The sequence below is a fragment of the Notolepis coatsorum genome (genome assembly GCF_963971535.1).
Source record: "Notolepis coatsorum genome assembly, chromosome: 13".
Lineage (NCBI taxonomy): Eukaryota > Metazoa > Chordata > Actinopteri > Aulopiformes > Paralepididae > Notolepis > Notolepis coatsorum.
Genome location: NC_140177.1, coordinates 37,324,493 through 37,342,130, shown reverse-complemented (window position 1 = coordinate 37,342,130; position 17,638 = coordinate 37,324,493). Strand labels below are relative to the sequence as shown.

General features: G+C 41.0%; 1 protein-coding gene across 2 annotated transcripts in view; it reads left to right on the top strand.

Annotated features, from left to right (window-relative positions):
- copb2 (COPI coat complex subunit beta 2) overlaps positions 1-8,080 on the top strand; it is a 45,541-nt gene extending 37,461 nt beyond the window's left edge. The window contains exons 19-22 of one of the 2 annotated variants that reach the window (XM_084326866.1): positions 419-556; positions 854-931; positions 5,844-6,065; positions 6,412-8,080. In XM_084326866.1, the coding sequence (XP_084182992.1) occupies positions 419-556; positions 854-931; positions 5,844-6,065; positions 6,412-6,507 (534 nt within the window). In that variant the 3' untranslated portion in view covers positions 6,508-8,080. Of the gene's footprint in view, positions 1-418; positions 557-853; positions 932-5,840; positions 6,066-6,411 lie in introns of both variants that reach the window. The other variant, XM_084326865.1, reaches the window with a different exon arrangement.
- Positions 8,081-17,638: the final 9,558 nt, after the last annotated feature.

Below are 17,638 nucleotides of genomic sequence, written 5' to 3'. Positions count from 1 at the left end.
ACTGAATGAATAAATGTAAATGACTAAATTACTACATGACTAAATGTAAATTACTACATGTAAATGAATACATGACTAAATGTAAATGATGACATTTAAATGACTACATGACTGAATGTAAATGACTACATGACTGAATGTAAATGACTACATGACTGAATGTAAATGTAAATGACTACATGACTGAATGTAAATGACTACATGACTGAATGTAAATGTAAATTACTACATGACTGAATGTAAATGTAAATGACAAAATGACTACATGACTAAATGTAAATGACTACATGTAAATGAATACATGACTAAATATAAATGACGACATGTAAATTACTAAATGTAAATGACTACATGACTAAATGGCTAAATGACTGAATGACTGAATGTGAATGACTGAATGTAACTGTCCGTCCTGCAGGCGGCAGAGTCTCTGGCAGACCCTACGGAGTACGAGAACCTGTTCCCTGGTCTGAAAGAGGCCTTTTCTGCAGAGTACTTCCTGAGAGAGACCTGTCTGGGGAACACCAGGCCGGCCAGAGAGTACCCTCTAGTCACGGTGAGCTTCCCCTGGCTTTACCATTACCAGGAATCCCAGCGCCCTTATTGGCCGATGCTGACGCCAATCTCAATATGCAGAGCAGGTTAAAACATGGCCGTCTTCAGGTGATAGGTGATGTTATGTCAGGGTTCCTCTGGAGTCTTACATTTAATAATCTGAAGTATACGACTTAAACAAAGTTTTAAACATGATTTTGATCCATACAAAGACCCTTAATAATACCCTTTTCCCCATAATAATGTTCCCCTCTAACTGTTTGTCTCGTCTTCTCTTGTCTTGTCTTCTCTTGTCCAGCCCAATGAAGACAGGAATATTCTAGAAGAGGCTATTGGATATGAACCCAGGGGAACCTATCCTCCTCCGCCAGCAGAGGTCAGTCTACATCTGTTTCTCTTCTCTTACGTCACAGATTGGAGAGTTCTCTCACTGCCCGCCACAGTCTACTCACACATTACACTCTCACAGGCCCGCCACAGTCTAATTTGTCCCGGCACAGTTGTATAACGAACAGAAGAAAAAAAAATATTATAAACAAAAATAATAATATAAGATTTCTAAAATTTATATTTTTAAATATAAAGTTTGCCAATAGGGATGTATCAGTAGTATTGGCAGTGGTAGTATTCGTAATAGTAATCCAGTATATATATTTTTTTTCTAAAAAATAAACCAGTTCAACACCGGTAACCACCAATGTTTCCTCTAACGTGCTCGCGCACATGGCAAAACGCTCCTGCGCACATCTGAAATCTGTCGCGCACAGAAACGTTTGTGTAAAATATGCATGTAGTTAAATTGACTGGCGCGTTGCACCGAATACTACAGTACCCTGTTGCGTGTGACGTTACCCAGAGAATCCCGCTTTCAGTGCTTTGTGGGCGTCGCTACTGCGCTCACACACACAACAGATGAGGAAGTGGACAGATTCGACCAGCATTGATTCTGCTCACAATGCCAAAGCGAAAATGTACATTACAGATGAACTGCAGAGAAAATTCCCAATTTACCGTCCCGGTCTAGACTAATTGGAAGCGGAGTGCAACACGTGCAAAGCTTGGCCATTATGTTTCTGTGCCTAATAAAGGGGCTGGCGATCTTTCAGTTCAGTTGACCGAATTGATTGAAGTATGCAGCTATACAGAGAGAAAGAAAATAATTAAAAACTATTTTGATGCCTCAAAATGATGTTTTGGTTTGATAAGATGCTTATGATACAGTCTAAGGATTATGTGTGTAATAAATTAGTTTTGTACACTAATTGCAAGTTATGCAAATGTAAACAAATCCGAAACTGCATAGTGCACTTTTAAATTAGTATCTTTGTGAGGTTACTGTTTTATAATTTACATTACATTGAAAAGATACAAAGATATATTTTTTAAAGCTGGATTTTCTAATACAGAAGAGGTATTATTTAGAACATTACTTCATATTTTTCTTGTTATTTATTTTGTCCAGTAAGACTTGAAAATATATATTATTTTGTCATAGGTTGATTTAGTTATTTTCTTGAGATTTATCAGATAGATTACTTTAGGCATAATACAGCATGTTGAGTAACTTTGGTTATAGAGAGATATTATTTTGTTATATAAAATAATATAAACAATAATTTTATATCCATACAGAGGACTCGAGAGGCATACTTTAAATATTAAAATGATAAGGCATCTTTGAGTAAACTTCCAGTATCATTAAGTATCTTGAGGCTGAAGGCAGAGTGTCCTCTTTAAAAAAGAAATCACAATATGGTCACCCTTGAAGTCGCATGATAATTCACTTAATATATAATGAAAATAAAAAATAATGACGAGTCAGCCTCCTAAAAAGACAAAAGTTAGTGACACGACTCACACCGCCACCCCAGCCAAAGTAAGGACTTTGCTCTGTATCATCAATCAATGGTCAAATAAATATTTGATTAACACTTTGAGTGCCAACAACGCTATATGTCGTTAGTTCATGCCGACCATTGAATGCCAGCAACGACATATAGCGTTTGTTTGTCTTTTTTTTATTATTATTAGCGATTTGAATTCATATTTCATCAATCTAGTCTTACGTTAGTGCAGCAACCTCTCTCTGAGCTCCATTGGGAAAATACCGCCCCCTATCGTCTCTCCCTGTGTAACTGCACCCCATTGGATTAGACTGATGGGGGGGGGGGCGGATCCAGTTTCCTCATTTTACTTATCCGGCAAGCCATCCGGAGAGATCCAAGTCTTCGCCGACCCTCAGAACAGCGTGGAATCGGTATTTCCTGTACCCAGCGCTGAATCAATAAACGTGATCGATATTTGGAATGGCGATCAGGAATTGGAATAATCTTTTTGGAGAACATCTGATCTGAGGTAAGGAATCTATTTTACCAGTTTTAGGATAATCGGATCTGTTTTCACAGAGATATCAGCGTGTGCCCTGTGTGTGTGTGTGTGCTCTGATCAGGAAATGAGAGAATAGATTTTTCAGCTTGCTTCTCTAGCGTACATAAATACACATATACTATCGATAATCTAGCGTTTATTTGAAAACGATTCATAAATAGGCCGAAAAATTACAACGTTTTTTGTGTATTCCAGAATATTCCAGTAAAGGCCGTTTATCACAGAATCTTTATATTTTCCTGAAACTTTCAAGAAAACGAGGGTTTTTCAAAATGGTATAAAACGGACATGAACTGATTAAAAAAAACAATACGTTTTGACAATGTTGACTGCAAACAAGTCATTGATAAGCGACGGCCAGATTAGACACATAGCCATAATTTAAGACATCGTTTATGCGTTCACAACGCTATCATTGAAGTGGGTGCTGGCATTCAACCATGTTCTGGGGCACCAAGCTCCGGCATTGAAAGTGTTAAGGAATATAATATGCCTTTTTGTATTATTTCTACGTATCAGCAAAATGTATAGATTTTTATGTTGGACATTGAGGGAAATTAAGATTCTCAAGATATTTTACAAACCGCCGCTTATCAACTAACCGGTTAATCGGCAGGTGACGTATCGGTAGTTGCTGATGTCTGCTCAGGAGCTTTGAGTGTTTGCTCGGACCGAAAAAAAAAATTGAGGGAACATTGGTAACCACTTTTGCTTCAGTTCTTTGATGGCTCAAATGTATGCTCTATTCTAGTCCAGTGGTTCTCAAACCTCTCCTCCAGGCACCCCAGCCGTTCCATGTATTTGTTAAATTCCACCACCAGCACACCTGATTAAACTAATAAAGGGCTTGTTATGTTGAATCAGGTGTGCTGGTGGTGGAATTTAACAAATACATGGAACAGCTGGTGTGCTTCGAGGAGAGGATTGGGAAGCACTGCTCTAGTCGATTTTGTGTTTTGAGCACAAAGTTCATCATAGATCTGGCCTCTTTATTTTGCTCTCAAAGTGCACCAGATTGATGCATTTAACTTTTAAAATGTACAAAAAAATAAAGAAATTACGGGGGAGCATGCCCCCAGACCCCCCTAGAGGGTTCGAGGTTCACCCACCACAGTCTCACTAAATCCTGTGGGAAACACTGCTACAACTACACTAACACTACAACTACACTAACACTACACTACAACTACACTACACACTGATGTAGGGCTTGGCGGTATGGCAAAAAATGATATCGCGATAACGATATGATAATGTTATCATATCACTCGATATCGATAATTATTGAAATTGTTATATATTTCTTTTTAAACAACAGATGTATGTTTATTTTGCAGCAATTCTTTGTCGCTGCCGCCATCTTTAGTGTTACATCCCCTCACACTCCAGTTCTCAGGCTGCAGCTGGTTTAAAAGCTAAAGTAAACCAGCTTCTCTGCTGGCTGTGGCTCCAGGGGAGTTGAACAGTTCTGGCTCTGCTAGTTTATTTTCTATCTTTTGGCGCTTTTTTGGTGGACAAACCACCGCACATGTGCACCGTGAGTGACTGGAGTCTAGCTCTGCTAGCACATATAGCCTACTGTGTACAGACTGTTTCAAACTGTATTTTAAATTAGAAAGCAAACAAAATAAATGGACAAGAGAAAAATAAATCTCAATTTGGTCAGTATTGTCATTTGGACAAGCAAAGCCATTACTTTAAGTTGCAGGCAAGAAAGACAAGTCCCCGACTAAGGATTTGGATGGTCGACTAGGATTGGCCAAAATTTGCCGCTAGTCGACTATTGGTCGACTTAAAAAAAATTAAAAATAAAAGTATAATATATATATATATATATATATTTTTTTTTTTTTTTTTAACTTTTTTATCATTTCATTTGGGCTGTGGGGGGTGCTTAATGTCTGAAGGAGTCGACTGAATGCTTCTTGTGCTCTGCAAAAGCATGCAATTGGTCCACTGATGGATACATCTTGATATTTGTCTAGTCTAATGTGTTCATCAGATGGGTGAAATCCTCTTTCAGTGCCTCTGTGCCTGTTTTCGTAGGCAGTTAGCCTCTGGTATGCATGACATTAGCGTTAGCCACGCTTCTAGGCCTCTTTTCTTTTGGAAAGAATGATAAAAAAATATATATTTATATATATTAATATTTTTTAATTTTTTTTTATACGGCTCCTTTCGACCGATTAGTCGACTAATCGATTAATAGGGGTCAGCCTCTCTGGTTTTAAAACTGCCCTGTTGCAGGTCACACAAAAAAATTTATATATATATTTTTTGTTTTCGATATTTTTTCCCCCGATATCGATTATTAAAATATATCGCGATAATTATCGTTAACGTTATATCGCCCAGCCCTACACTGATGGAACTTGATGAGTCAGCGGAGCCTCTCACCCGGTCAGATGGAGGAGGCATTCGGTCATAATGATTAATATTTTATATCCCAGACGTATTAATTGATATTAAAAATGAATATTTAATTGCTGTCCGGAATTATAATGTTCACGAGACGATTTCTGAAGTTCAATATAATCGTTTATTACAAGTATGGATCCATACAAAATTAGCCAAAACACTAGTCAAAAGATAGTTTGTTCTATTGAGATTAAGGCTAAAAGGCTTAAAGGAAGAGAGTGAGTGAGATGAGGAAGAGAGGGTTAGTGAGAAGTGGCAGACAAAGACCAGAGTGACATCATTTAGCCTCCTGACACAAAGCATTTAGGGATGTAAGTCAACAAGAAGTTTAACTTTTTTTTCACATTTAAGACAGGAAAGCAGGACACCAGATGTTTACAAAGATCGCAATCGTTGGTGCAATAAACTCTGTCTGTCTCTCTCTCCATCTGTCTGTCTCTCTCTCTCTCTCTCCCCCCCCCCCTCTCTCTCTCTCTCAGCAGTCAAATGACTCTGAGGAGTCCAGTCCTCCAGCAGGGGTTATCATGTCAGTACTAGCAGCAGTAGCAGCCCCTGTTGTTGCAGCAGTAGCAGCCGTTGCAGCAGTAGCAGCCGTTACTCCTTCAGAGTCCAAACCCACGGCCACTCCTCCTGCAGAGGAGGAGGAGGAGGAAGATGAGGAGGAGGAGGAGGAAGCCAGCTTGTCACAGGAACAGAAGGACAAGGTATGTCTCCTCCTGGATCTAACATCTCATTTGTTATCGTGAGGTGAGTGACTTATCACAGATAAAGATGCACCAGTACCACCCTTTAAATTTTCTATTATTCTCTTTATCTATCTCTCTGTCGGTCGCTCTCTTTCTCTGTCTTTCTCTGTCTTTCTCTCTCTCTCTCTCTCTCTCTCTCTCTCTCTCTCTCTCTCTCTCTCTCTTTATATATATATATATATATCTTTCTCTCTTTCTCTCTCTCTGTCGCTCTCTCTCTGTCTCCTGTCTCTCTGTATCTCTCTCTCTGTCTCTCTCTTTGTCTCTCTCTTTGTTTCTCTCTCTCTCTCTCTCTCACACACAGGTACTAGATGATCTAGAAGTGGACCTAGACAACATGGAGCTGGACGACATCGACACCACAGACGTCAACCTTGACGACGACTTCCTTGATGACTGAGGCTCCGCCCCCTTCCCTCCGTCCTGCTGACGCTCCACAGAATCTATTTAAAAAAGAGACCAAACCCCCCGACCCCCTTTTTCTATTTGTACTTAAGATGTTATGTTGTCGTTGCACATTAGAGACCTGAGATGATGATGATGATGTTGGTTATTTTCTTGAAGGAAATTAGAATTATATGTCTATTTCAGACTGACTTTTGTACTTGATGTGTTCATTCTTACATAACAGGGTTGGATTCAGTTCACCTCCAGGTAAACCGGCACCACGGATTGCTTCCCACAGGAAGACATCTCCTCTCTAGCTCGATGGGAATCATAGGGTTCGACCAAACGAGAGAACCTTCTCGTTAGCGATGCGTTAAACTCATGGAACTGCAGATTATGATCTCTCCTGGTCAGGCTGTAGACCTGCTGTAGCCTACAGGTTTATATATATATATATATATCAGTACAGACACTGATACAGTACATTACAGATACAGTACATATACATTACAGTACAGATACAGTACAGACACAGATACAGTACAGATACAATACAGTCCAGTCTCAATGAAAAACACAGTTGCATGAGGTCACAGGAACATGTCACCAGCTGAGTGGTGGGCGGTGATGTAGAACACAGAGAGTGCTCTGGGCGGTGATGTAGAACACAGAGAGTGCTCTGGGCGGTGATGTAGAACACAGAGAGTGCTCTGGGCGGTGATGTAGAACACAGAAAGAGTGCTCTGGGCGGTGATGTAGAACACAGAGAGTGCTCTGGGCGGTGATGTAGAACACAGAAAGAGTGCTCTGGGCGGTGATGTAGAACACAGAAAGAGTGCTCTGGGCGGTGATGTAGAACACAGAAAGAGTGCTCTGGGCGGTGATGTAGAACACAGAAAGAGTGCTCTGGGCGGTGATGTAGAACACAGAAAGAGTGCTCTGGGCGGTGATGTAGAACACAGAAAGAGTGCTCTGGGCGGTGATGTAGAACACAGAGTGCTCTGGGCAGTGATGTAGAACACAGAAAGAGTGCTCTGGGCGGTGATGTAGAACACAGAGTGCTCTGGGCAGTGATGTAGAACACCGAAAGAGTGCTCTTCAAACTGATCGCAGATGCGATCTTCCTCCGAATGTTAACAAGCAAACTGCCTGTCAATGAAAAGATGGCGCTCGTCACCACTCTGGACCCGGAGGTTAGGAAACACCAGAGGAAACGGGTAACATTCAGGCTGTAGATCTTATGGAACAGCAACAGAAAATAGTTGAAGTTGTTCACAAGAAAACCTGTTGGATACCTTTTCAAATCAATTCAGCAAACGTCTCCTCTTCACATTTAAACTGTGAAACAGTTTGACCATGAGAAGTAATTTATCCGTCAACCTATTGTGAAATAACTGGACCTCGCGGTTCTCATGTACCTTTCAAATGGATGGAACAGTAGGTGAACTGTCCCATCAACTCACTCAGTCATTCATTCAGGACGCTGCCTTGTCTAAACGTCTGTGCTGTGAGTTGTCTTCTATTTGCTCCACGTTCTGTCGCCTTCTCTGTTCCTTTACATGAAATAAACCTGCTGTATATATTCACACAAGCGTGGACAGTGTTATTACATGAAATAAACCTGCTGTATATATTCACACAGGCGTGGACAGTGTTATTACGTGAAATAAACCTGCTGTATATATTCACACAGGAGTGGCCAGTGTTATTCCCTGCTGCTGGCTGGACTAGGATGATATGAGATTACATAAACTCCATAAAACGCAAAACCTCCGATTTTCAGATTTCACTTTGGATGATGAGAAACCTATCTGCACCTATTCAGTCTGCAAGATATTTTCCAAAAGTCAAAAGCAGTGTATTCTATTTGGTATCAAATTCAAGCGTCATAGCAGCATGGGGGAGGGGAGGTACAGGTATGGGCAGGGTAATAGTAGAAAGACAAATATAGGCAATAAATTGTGATCTGAATATAGAAATATGAGAAATCAATGGTGTAAACAAAGATGCATATGAGGTTCTAGGCTGATGGCAGCAGAGAGAACCCTAACTCAGATGCTGTCGGTGAAGAAAACAGTAGAGTAATGCATAAAAGAAATAATACATCTACAGAGATCTTAAAAGGGTGTGGAATAAAAGTACTGCTTTTCCCCCCAAATAAATTATTGATTAGAAATGTATATTTATTTTTGCAGGTCCAAAATTAATGTTTACATGTTGTGTGCATGTATCTCCTCCCTACTTTCCGTTTCCCTACATGGAATGCACCTGGTGATGGGATAAATTACATGCTGGTGCTCTAGTGCGACACCTAGTGGCTGAATGTTATCTAGCACCTTTTAACTATAAAACAAACTAGTATTTGTTTCCAGTATTTTTATATACGGGCTCCATACCAACTTTTTTCACCACCGTCCCGAAATGAATTTGTCTATAGTTGTTATTGCCATAAAAGAAGAGGACCCGGAGCCTCATCAGAGGTGTCCCCATGGGCAGTGTCTATTCTCATGTGACAGTCTTCAGTGATGACTCCCTCACGAGGGGCATTGATTGATTGAAAACTTTAATTAACAGATTGCAGAATGGGTACATTACAGTACAACTCAATACACAATTGTTAAGGGGATGCAGACCAGAGAAAGACTTTTGTCTTGTTTACATCAGGGTCCCCCATTAATTTATGAATTATGACATACAGATATACAGTACTGTTACATTTGTGACATACAAGATATGCAAATATACAGTACTGTTAATAGAGATCCTAACAGTAAATATACGTGCGAGGGGGAGGGAAATGTACATTAGGAGGGGTGGGAGCCGGGAGGGTGTTCGGACATTTACGGGGGCCAGTTTCGAATTGCAGCCTCCCGAAGGTGCTCTTTGAGAGCGCAGAGAGCCTGCTCTGTCCACCCTACATATCAATGTGTTGGAACTGAAGGCAGTGCTTCTGGTCCTGATTGATTGATTGATTGAACACTTTATTAACAGATTCACAAGCACATCCACAGTATGTCAAAACGTGCTCACACAGCATGGAATCATGAAACTAGAAAAGTGCACCCAGGAGAGGGCAGCAATGGCCTATGTTAGGTAAATGGGCCTCTGACCAGAAGGTTGCTGGTTTAATCCCCTAGTCTGGTAGGATTCTTTTTTTCATTTAATACCAGTGTTACCCTAGCATAGTAAATCTTATAATCAGATGATAATGTAATACAGTAGGGTTACACTAGAACTGCAACCTCTGTATGAAAAGTGCTATACAAATAAAGTTAAAGTTATTATATTAAAGATTATAATCAGATGATAATGTAATACAATAGCCTACTGAGTAGGGTTACATCACTGGCCTCTGTGGTTAATTGCCTCATGGTAGGGCAGGTGTGTGGGCTTGATTGCACCTGATTCAGTGCAGCTGTGCCTATGGCAGCCGAGTCTATTTAAGTTTGAGTCATGCAGGGTTAGCTGCTTTCTCCTTTCCTTTTATTTTGGCTACCCGTCTGGTCAGACTTGTTATATTGAAGTGTAGTGCTGATCTCTGCCCTATTCAGCATTTAGCCTTTCTCTGTAGCCATTCTTGTTTTAGGCTACTGGCTTTATTTTACAGTTTGTTTTATAGAAGCTGAGCCTTTTATTGTAGTGGTTCTTTTCATGACAGTTTTCTTTTGTTTCTTTTGGAACTGTCATTTGTCCACTACAGCACATAAACTCCCTTAGTGGAGGTTTACTGTTATTTACGTTTTTTATATAAACTCTGTTAGGAGGTGCCTTTGTGGCTTATTTAGTTTTTTCTACAATACTTCTTTATTGAGGTCCTGTTTTTTTGGACTTGATTTATTTTCTTAAATACTCACTTTGAGGCTTTCACCTGTAAAGGTTGTTTTTTGCTGTTTATTTTTCCCCTTCTCCTTAACACATTGGCCGCCAACGACGATTATATACATGTTTGTCCGACAACTGTTGAACGCCAACACGTATATACGTTATTTGATCGTTATTTCTTTTATTCGATATTTCTATTCATTACAGGCGCACAGACTTGGGGTTAACATGGGGAATCCTCATGAGAATGTAAAAGTGCAATACTGGCCGCATCACGCTAGACAGCGGTATCGAGCACCCTTTCTACCCTTGTATCTTTCTCTGTGTTGGACGGCCCCAGGTCTCCGGTTTCACTTTTCCTTGTCGGCCGAGTGGAGCGGTTCTCCCGGTTCCATTGAAGCGTGTCAAATATCTTCGATCCATATGTTGTGGTGAATTATACCAGATGGCGATCAAACAATTGGAATATTATTTTTGGAATACTCTCGGACACAGGTAAGGGCGATTTGACGTCAATTTTAGCTTGATCCTGCAATGCTTTCATACCGATCGGGCCGTTTTTAGTGTTCAATGCGAATGCCGTTACTGACAATCAAATAATCAGAAATGACCCCCCCCCCCCCCCACCCCTTTGATGCATTCATGATGGAACATAATAGCTATGATGTAGATTTGATTTCGGGATAATAGCGTATACAGGCAAGACATGACAACGTCTATAGTGGAATCGGCGTATAGAGCTTTAACTCAGGATTTCATGAATTACCATAGACCGCTCTAAAACCATACTTATAACACGGGAATGTATGGATGGAAAAATGTATTCTTTCTCACATACTGAACGATAGATGGGTGATGTCAAATGGGCCATAGTATTGTATCCAAAGCTATAATATAGAATATAGTTATAGCCAGTGGCGGCTGGTGCATTCTTCTCCATGAGGGGCGCTATACCAAACATTTTGCAAACATGTACCACGCATTGGCGAATATTTAAGTAGGTACAACTATCACCATTGCCATCAATCAATATATGTTCACAGTCAGTCAAATGCAGCCACGCTTCCAATATGCCCTACACAAACACGCACATCTCTCTCTCTCTCTCTCTCTCTCTCTCTCTCTCTCTCTCGCTCTCTCTCTCGCTCTCTCTCTCGCTCTCTCTCTCTCTCTCTCTCTCTCTCGCTCTCGCTCTCGCTCTCGCTCTCGCTCTCGCTCTCGCTCTCGCTCTCGCTCTCGCTCTCTCTCGCTCTCTCTCTCTCTCTCTACAACACAGCATCGCTCTAACAGAGAGAGAGAGAGAGAGAGAGAGAGAGAGAGAGAGAGAGAGATATATATATATATATATATCGCGACTCTCACTGTTTAGTTGAAACACACCACTGTCCAGCAGGCAGAAGGGCTTGATAAAGTGTATATCCACTGTCCAGACTGTGTTGATGTCCATGTCCACTGCATCCAGCTAGCCATATAGCTTCTTGTTAGCCAAGTTAGGCACCACAAGTACTACTTGTTTTCAAACTGTCCGAACTGGGGGCGTGACTGACAACACAGCAGGAAGGACAGAAGTACCCTGCTTGCTTAGATGATCTAGATCGCTTGAAAACGCGCCCGGCTTCCATCATATTACATCATATTTCAACGCACAGTGCGTTACGCACTGATAGGTGAAATTTATTTGCTTGACCTATTTCATTGGCTGCGACGGATACAGCGATGAAACCAGTGCACGCCCACACTGCGTCTCGCCTGAGAGGTATAGTTACTCTCTTTCAGACAGTGACTTCCTGTGAATGAAAACAATTATTTATATTTGATATATTAACGTTATATTGTGCATTGGAAACACAAACATACTTAAAATGAGTAAATATTATTCATTTTAAACATGTTTATTTTATTTCTAGGGCTATAAAAAAATAAATAAAAAAAAAAATCTTCTTCTCCTCTCTCTTTACCAGGGCGGGCGGCGCCCCAGCGCCCCTAGTGGAGAAACCGCCACTGGTTATAGCTCTACAAACAAGGTGACTCAGTTCTATATTTTAAGGTGTGGCAATGCGACCACAGGGCCCGACTAATCCCCGGCGCTGAATGAGTTAATGTCTGCTTGAACAGTTTAGTGGTTATTCGATATACGAATAACTTAAAGAGTCCCTATTATTTTTTTTATGACTTATACTTTATTGCATATTTTTTCTTTTTGCACACAGTACTTCAGGACAATACAATGAATGACATATTTTGCATCAGCATGGGTCAGTCCTGAAGGACAACATAGACACCTGGACCCCTAACGTCTAGGTTACACTGATACCCCCCATATGGGGGGGAAGACAGAAAAAAAATAATAAAAAATAAAGACATTAGAATAAGTAAACCTAAACAAACGAAAAATTCTACCATAACAAAAAATAAATAAAAAATAAAAAATAGAAAGATAAATTAGACTAAGCCGAGAATATAATGGGAAGTAGTACCAAAACAGAAAGGAAACACCAAACGAAAAAATAAATCTACATTAAAACATAGAGACATTCTTGTCTACATAAACATGGTGCATTTGTCAGGTATTCTATACTCATGTGCATCGTCGCTGTCTTAGACAAGTGTGCCCCTCCTCCTTTTATAGTAAGTGAAATTGCAAATATTTCCCCCATTTGCTAATATATTTGTCTCCTTTCTCTCCTAAACTAAAAGATATTTTCTCATAGGCAGCTACCCTACCCAGTTCTCCACTCCACTCTCGGAATGACGGGCCTTCTGGTGCCTTCCAGCCTCTCATTATGATCTGTTTGCCTATCATAATACTAGTCTGTATCCAATCAGCTAGGGGCTTTGCGATATGGCTAAGACTGCAGGGATCCCCCAGGATATATAAACCAGAACAGAAATCATACTCCGTCCCTGTGACCTCTGTGATGTAGTCATGTATGTTACTCCAGAAGTCTCTGATTTTCGCACATGACCAGAGTGCATGGACTAGGTCCCCCTCCCCTGTGTGACATTTCCAGCAATCTGGGTTCTCTTTCAGGCCCAGTCTATACATTTTAGAGGGGGTCCAATAAATGCGGTGGAAGATCTTGAATTGTATTAGCCTTGTTCTAATATCCCTGGACACCTGTTTGGGGATCCCCGAGATTATATCCCAGTCCTCTTGCTCAAATGTGACCCCTAGATCCTTTTCCCAGACTATTTTGAGAGCAGAGGATATCCCACTGCCCTCCCTGTCGATAAACATGGAATAGTAGACCGACTAATTCTGCTAGTGACCCAAACACCCGCAGCCCTCACACCCTGATGCTATCAAAATAAACCTTATACAATGGCATGCACATTTCTCGATTCTGATTGGCTGAAACAGTCAAGTTAGACGTGGTTATTTATCATAACCCACGCTCGTGATCGCAGAACCCACCCACAACCGAATTACAATCACTCCGCCAGTTCGACTTTTTAGGAAAAACCAAGATGGCGGACAATAATCTTTGAATGAATGAATGAAAACTTTATTTAACAGATTGCAGAATGGGTACAATACAGTACGGCTCAATACATACAATTGTTAAGGGGATGCAGACCTGAGAAAGACGTTTGTCTTGTTTCCATCAGGGTCCCCCATTTTCATTTCATATAGACATTTATGACATACACAACATACATGACATTTATGGCATAGGGACATATAGGTATTTAGTACTGATACATTTGTGACATAAACGGTATTCAAATATGCAGTACTGTTACCCCTAGATCCTGACAGAGTATATACATATGATGGGGAGGGGACTCTACATTAGGAGGGGGTGGGTGGGTGGGAGAGAAATATACATACGGCGGGGAGGGAATATGTACATGCGGTGGGGAGGAGACTGTCTATTAGGAGGTGGTGGGGGTTTTGGGCATTTACGGTGGCCAGTTTCGAATTGCAGCCTCCCGTAGGTGCTCTTTAAGAGCGGTTTTGAATGTGGGCAGGGATTCACATTCCTTTACATCTTTGGGTAGGGCATTCCACATTGTTGTGGCATAATTGCGAAACGTGTTTAGTCCCTTGTTTGAGCCGAATCTGGGTTTAACATGATTTGTTGAGCTTCCTCTGGTGTTGTGGTCGTGGTATTCACTGACCTTTGGGAAGTATTTTGACATGTACATGTCCCCCGGTCGTATAGTGTATCTTGTAGACCAGGCCCATTGCAAGTTGCTGTACTCTGTCGTCTACTCTAAGCCATCCTAGGTTGTCAAAGTGGGCAGGGGTGAGGTGGGTTCTGGGGTTCAGGTCAAGTAGTAGTCTGACCAGTTTGTTTTGTGATGTTTGTAATTTTGTTTTAAGCGCCTTTGAGGTGCTTTGGTACCATGAGGTGCACGCATAGTCATAGTACCCTTGAATGAGTGCTCCTGCCAGAGTCTTCAGGGTATTCTTGTTTACCAGAGATGAGATCCGGTACAAGAATCTAGTTCGTTGGTTGACTTTTTTTATTACATTGGATGCCATTTTGTCACAGGAAAGATTTGCCTCTAGGATGGAACCCAGGTAGGTAATTTCGTCTTTCCTTGTGACAATATTGTCACCCACTGTAACTGAGAAGCCGTCGGTCTTGCTGAGTTTGTTATTTGAACCGAAGAGAATGGACTCTGTTTTGCCCATGTGTAATGATAGTTTGTTATCAGCAAGCCATATGCAGATTTTGCCTAGTTCCGAGCTGAGGGTTTTTTCAACCTGCAACTTGTTCTTGTCAGAGACCAGCAGGGCTGAGTCGTCCGCAAACAGGAACAAGTTGCAGTCACAGGCTGATGACATGTCATTTGCATAAATTAGGAAGAGTAGCGGTCCTAGTATGCTTCCTTGTGGAACCCCACAGCTCACTGTGAGGGGGGGGGGTAGAGTACCGTTTACCTCAACCATCTGTTCTCTCCCCTCCAGGTAGGATTGCATCCAGCTCACTGATAAGCTATCAAAACCAATTGCTTTTAGCTTGTCCATCAGAATGGAGTGATTGACAGTGTCGAAGGCCTTTTTGTAGGTCCAGCATGACCATGCCGCAGTATTTGCCCGCGTCCACCTCTTGTTTGATGTGGTCGTTCAAATAGAGGAGGCATGTGTCAGTGGAGTGGGACGTTCTGAAGCCAGATTGGAATTCGTAGATTCGATTTTTTTCCGCCAGGTACTTTTCGACCTGTTCGTAGACTATTTTCTCCATGACTTTCGAGATGGAGGTAAGAATAGAAACAGGGCGGTAGTTGCCTGGGTCTAATTTGCTGCCCTTTTTGTGCAGGGGGGTCACTCTCGCAATTTTGAAGTCCTTGGGGACGTGCCCCTGTTTTATAGAGAGGTTTATTATGTGTGTGATGACTGGGGTGATGGCGGCTGCTGCGTCTCTGAGGAATTTGGAGGGGATGTTGTCATGGCCAGTGGCCTTGTTAGGTTGGAGGGCGCTCAATTTTTTGAGTACCTCATCGGTTGTTACCATTTCAAGTTTGAAGTCATCTTTGTGGACCCCTAGGTTTTTGTAGTATGCTACTATGTGTTCTACCCCATAATGCCCTGAGTGGGAGGGTAGTTTGTTTACCAGTGTTGTGGCTATGTTTGTGAAGAAGATGTTTAAGTAATTGGCTACATCCAGCTTGTCTGTGATGAGCGTGTTGTCCATCTTTATGTTTATGTTTGAGAATCTGGTTTTAAGTTTTTTACTGCAGCCTAGTTGATTATTGAGTAATTTCCAAAGTTCGCGGGGTTTGTTTTTGTTTTCCTCAGTTTTGTCGTTGATGAAATTTCTTTTTGCGGTTCTGATCATGGTGTTTACGTCATTTCTTAGTCTGTTTCTTTGAGTTTTTAGTTCAACCACGTGGGCTTGGAGTTCACTGTTTGAGCTTTTGGAAAGCTTTGTCTGACTTTTATGAAGTTCAGAGCATTTTTTGTCTCTGGTTTTCATAGCGGCCAGTATTTCAGTGTGCATCCATGGCTCAGCGCGATTTTTAACCCTGGTGGTTCTTATGAATGGATGTGTTGAAAGCGTCATAACGACTCATTCAAAAACGATTCTGTCACATGGATTGTGTTAGTTTCTTACACAATGTTGGATTATGTAATTGGTGGGTCATGAGTCATTGTGGAACAAAATAAAAACCGCGCAAAGTCTGTTGTTAGATGCCATTCGTCAAAAGGACACTCATTTCACTGTTAATAAAATGTCCAATCAATCAATCAAACCAATAACAACCGCTCACTTCACTGTTAGACGGCATGCTTTGAAGCAACCTATTCAAAATATTAATCGCGGGACAAACTGCACTATAACCGGGAATGTTACCATCAATGTAAATAAACCATAATCACCCTACAAAAACAGTACTGTATTTGTAAATCTGGTATGTCATAAATGTCTAGATGTAGCAGTACTGTATCTGTATGTCATGTATGTCATATATGTTATGATGAATTGAAAATGGGAGACCCTGATGTAAACAAGACGAAAGTCTTTCTCTGGTCTGCATCCCCTTAACAATTGTGTGTATTGAGCTGTACTGTATTGTACCCATTCTGCAATCTGGTAATAACATTTTCAATCAATCAATCAATCATTCCAATAACAACCGCTAACTTCATAATTAATCTGTATCGCAACCGAATCACGGATTTCGTCGAGGCAGGTAGCATTATGTCAGGAAAAATTAAATGAAATAAACAAATGTGAATTAAAGAAGTTAAAACGAAGTTTAGCCTATTAAATTGTTTTAAAAGCCTATAGTAATGACGTATTTTAGGACTGCGAGGAGGGGGAATTGAATTGCAACCGTGTACAAGCAAAACTTTGACTGTAAACAGTGTCTAACCTGACTGCATAAACGCAACGTCCATTATGCTTCAATTAATGTGTGTTTATTGTATAGCAATAAGGTTGGATGAATTCGGCAATTGTATAAAGATGTAAGCACTGTCTATCTGTAATGCAATTTTCAATCAATCAATCAATCCCATAACACACGCTCACTTTGAAAAAGCGCTGCTTCTACACACGGGTCTCTTCTTTTTCTTTTAACAACTTTTTCTGCGGATGGTTTTGTCAATAAATCTTCAATGAATGTGTGTTTATTGTATAGCAATAAGGTTGGATGAATGCGCCAGTTGTATAAAAGCCATTACACCGCGCAGTCATGCGTTATGAGAATTAGACCATGCCTAGGGGGGTCTAACGACCCTCGGCTGCGCCTCGTGCCTAACCACCACCCCTAGGCATGGTCTAATTCTCATAACGCACTCCTGCGTGTGATGTAATGCTTAATTCTAAAGGGCTTCAAATCCCTTGTTGCTGGTGGTTCTTGGGAGC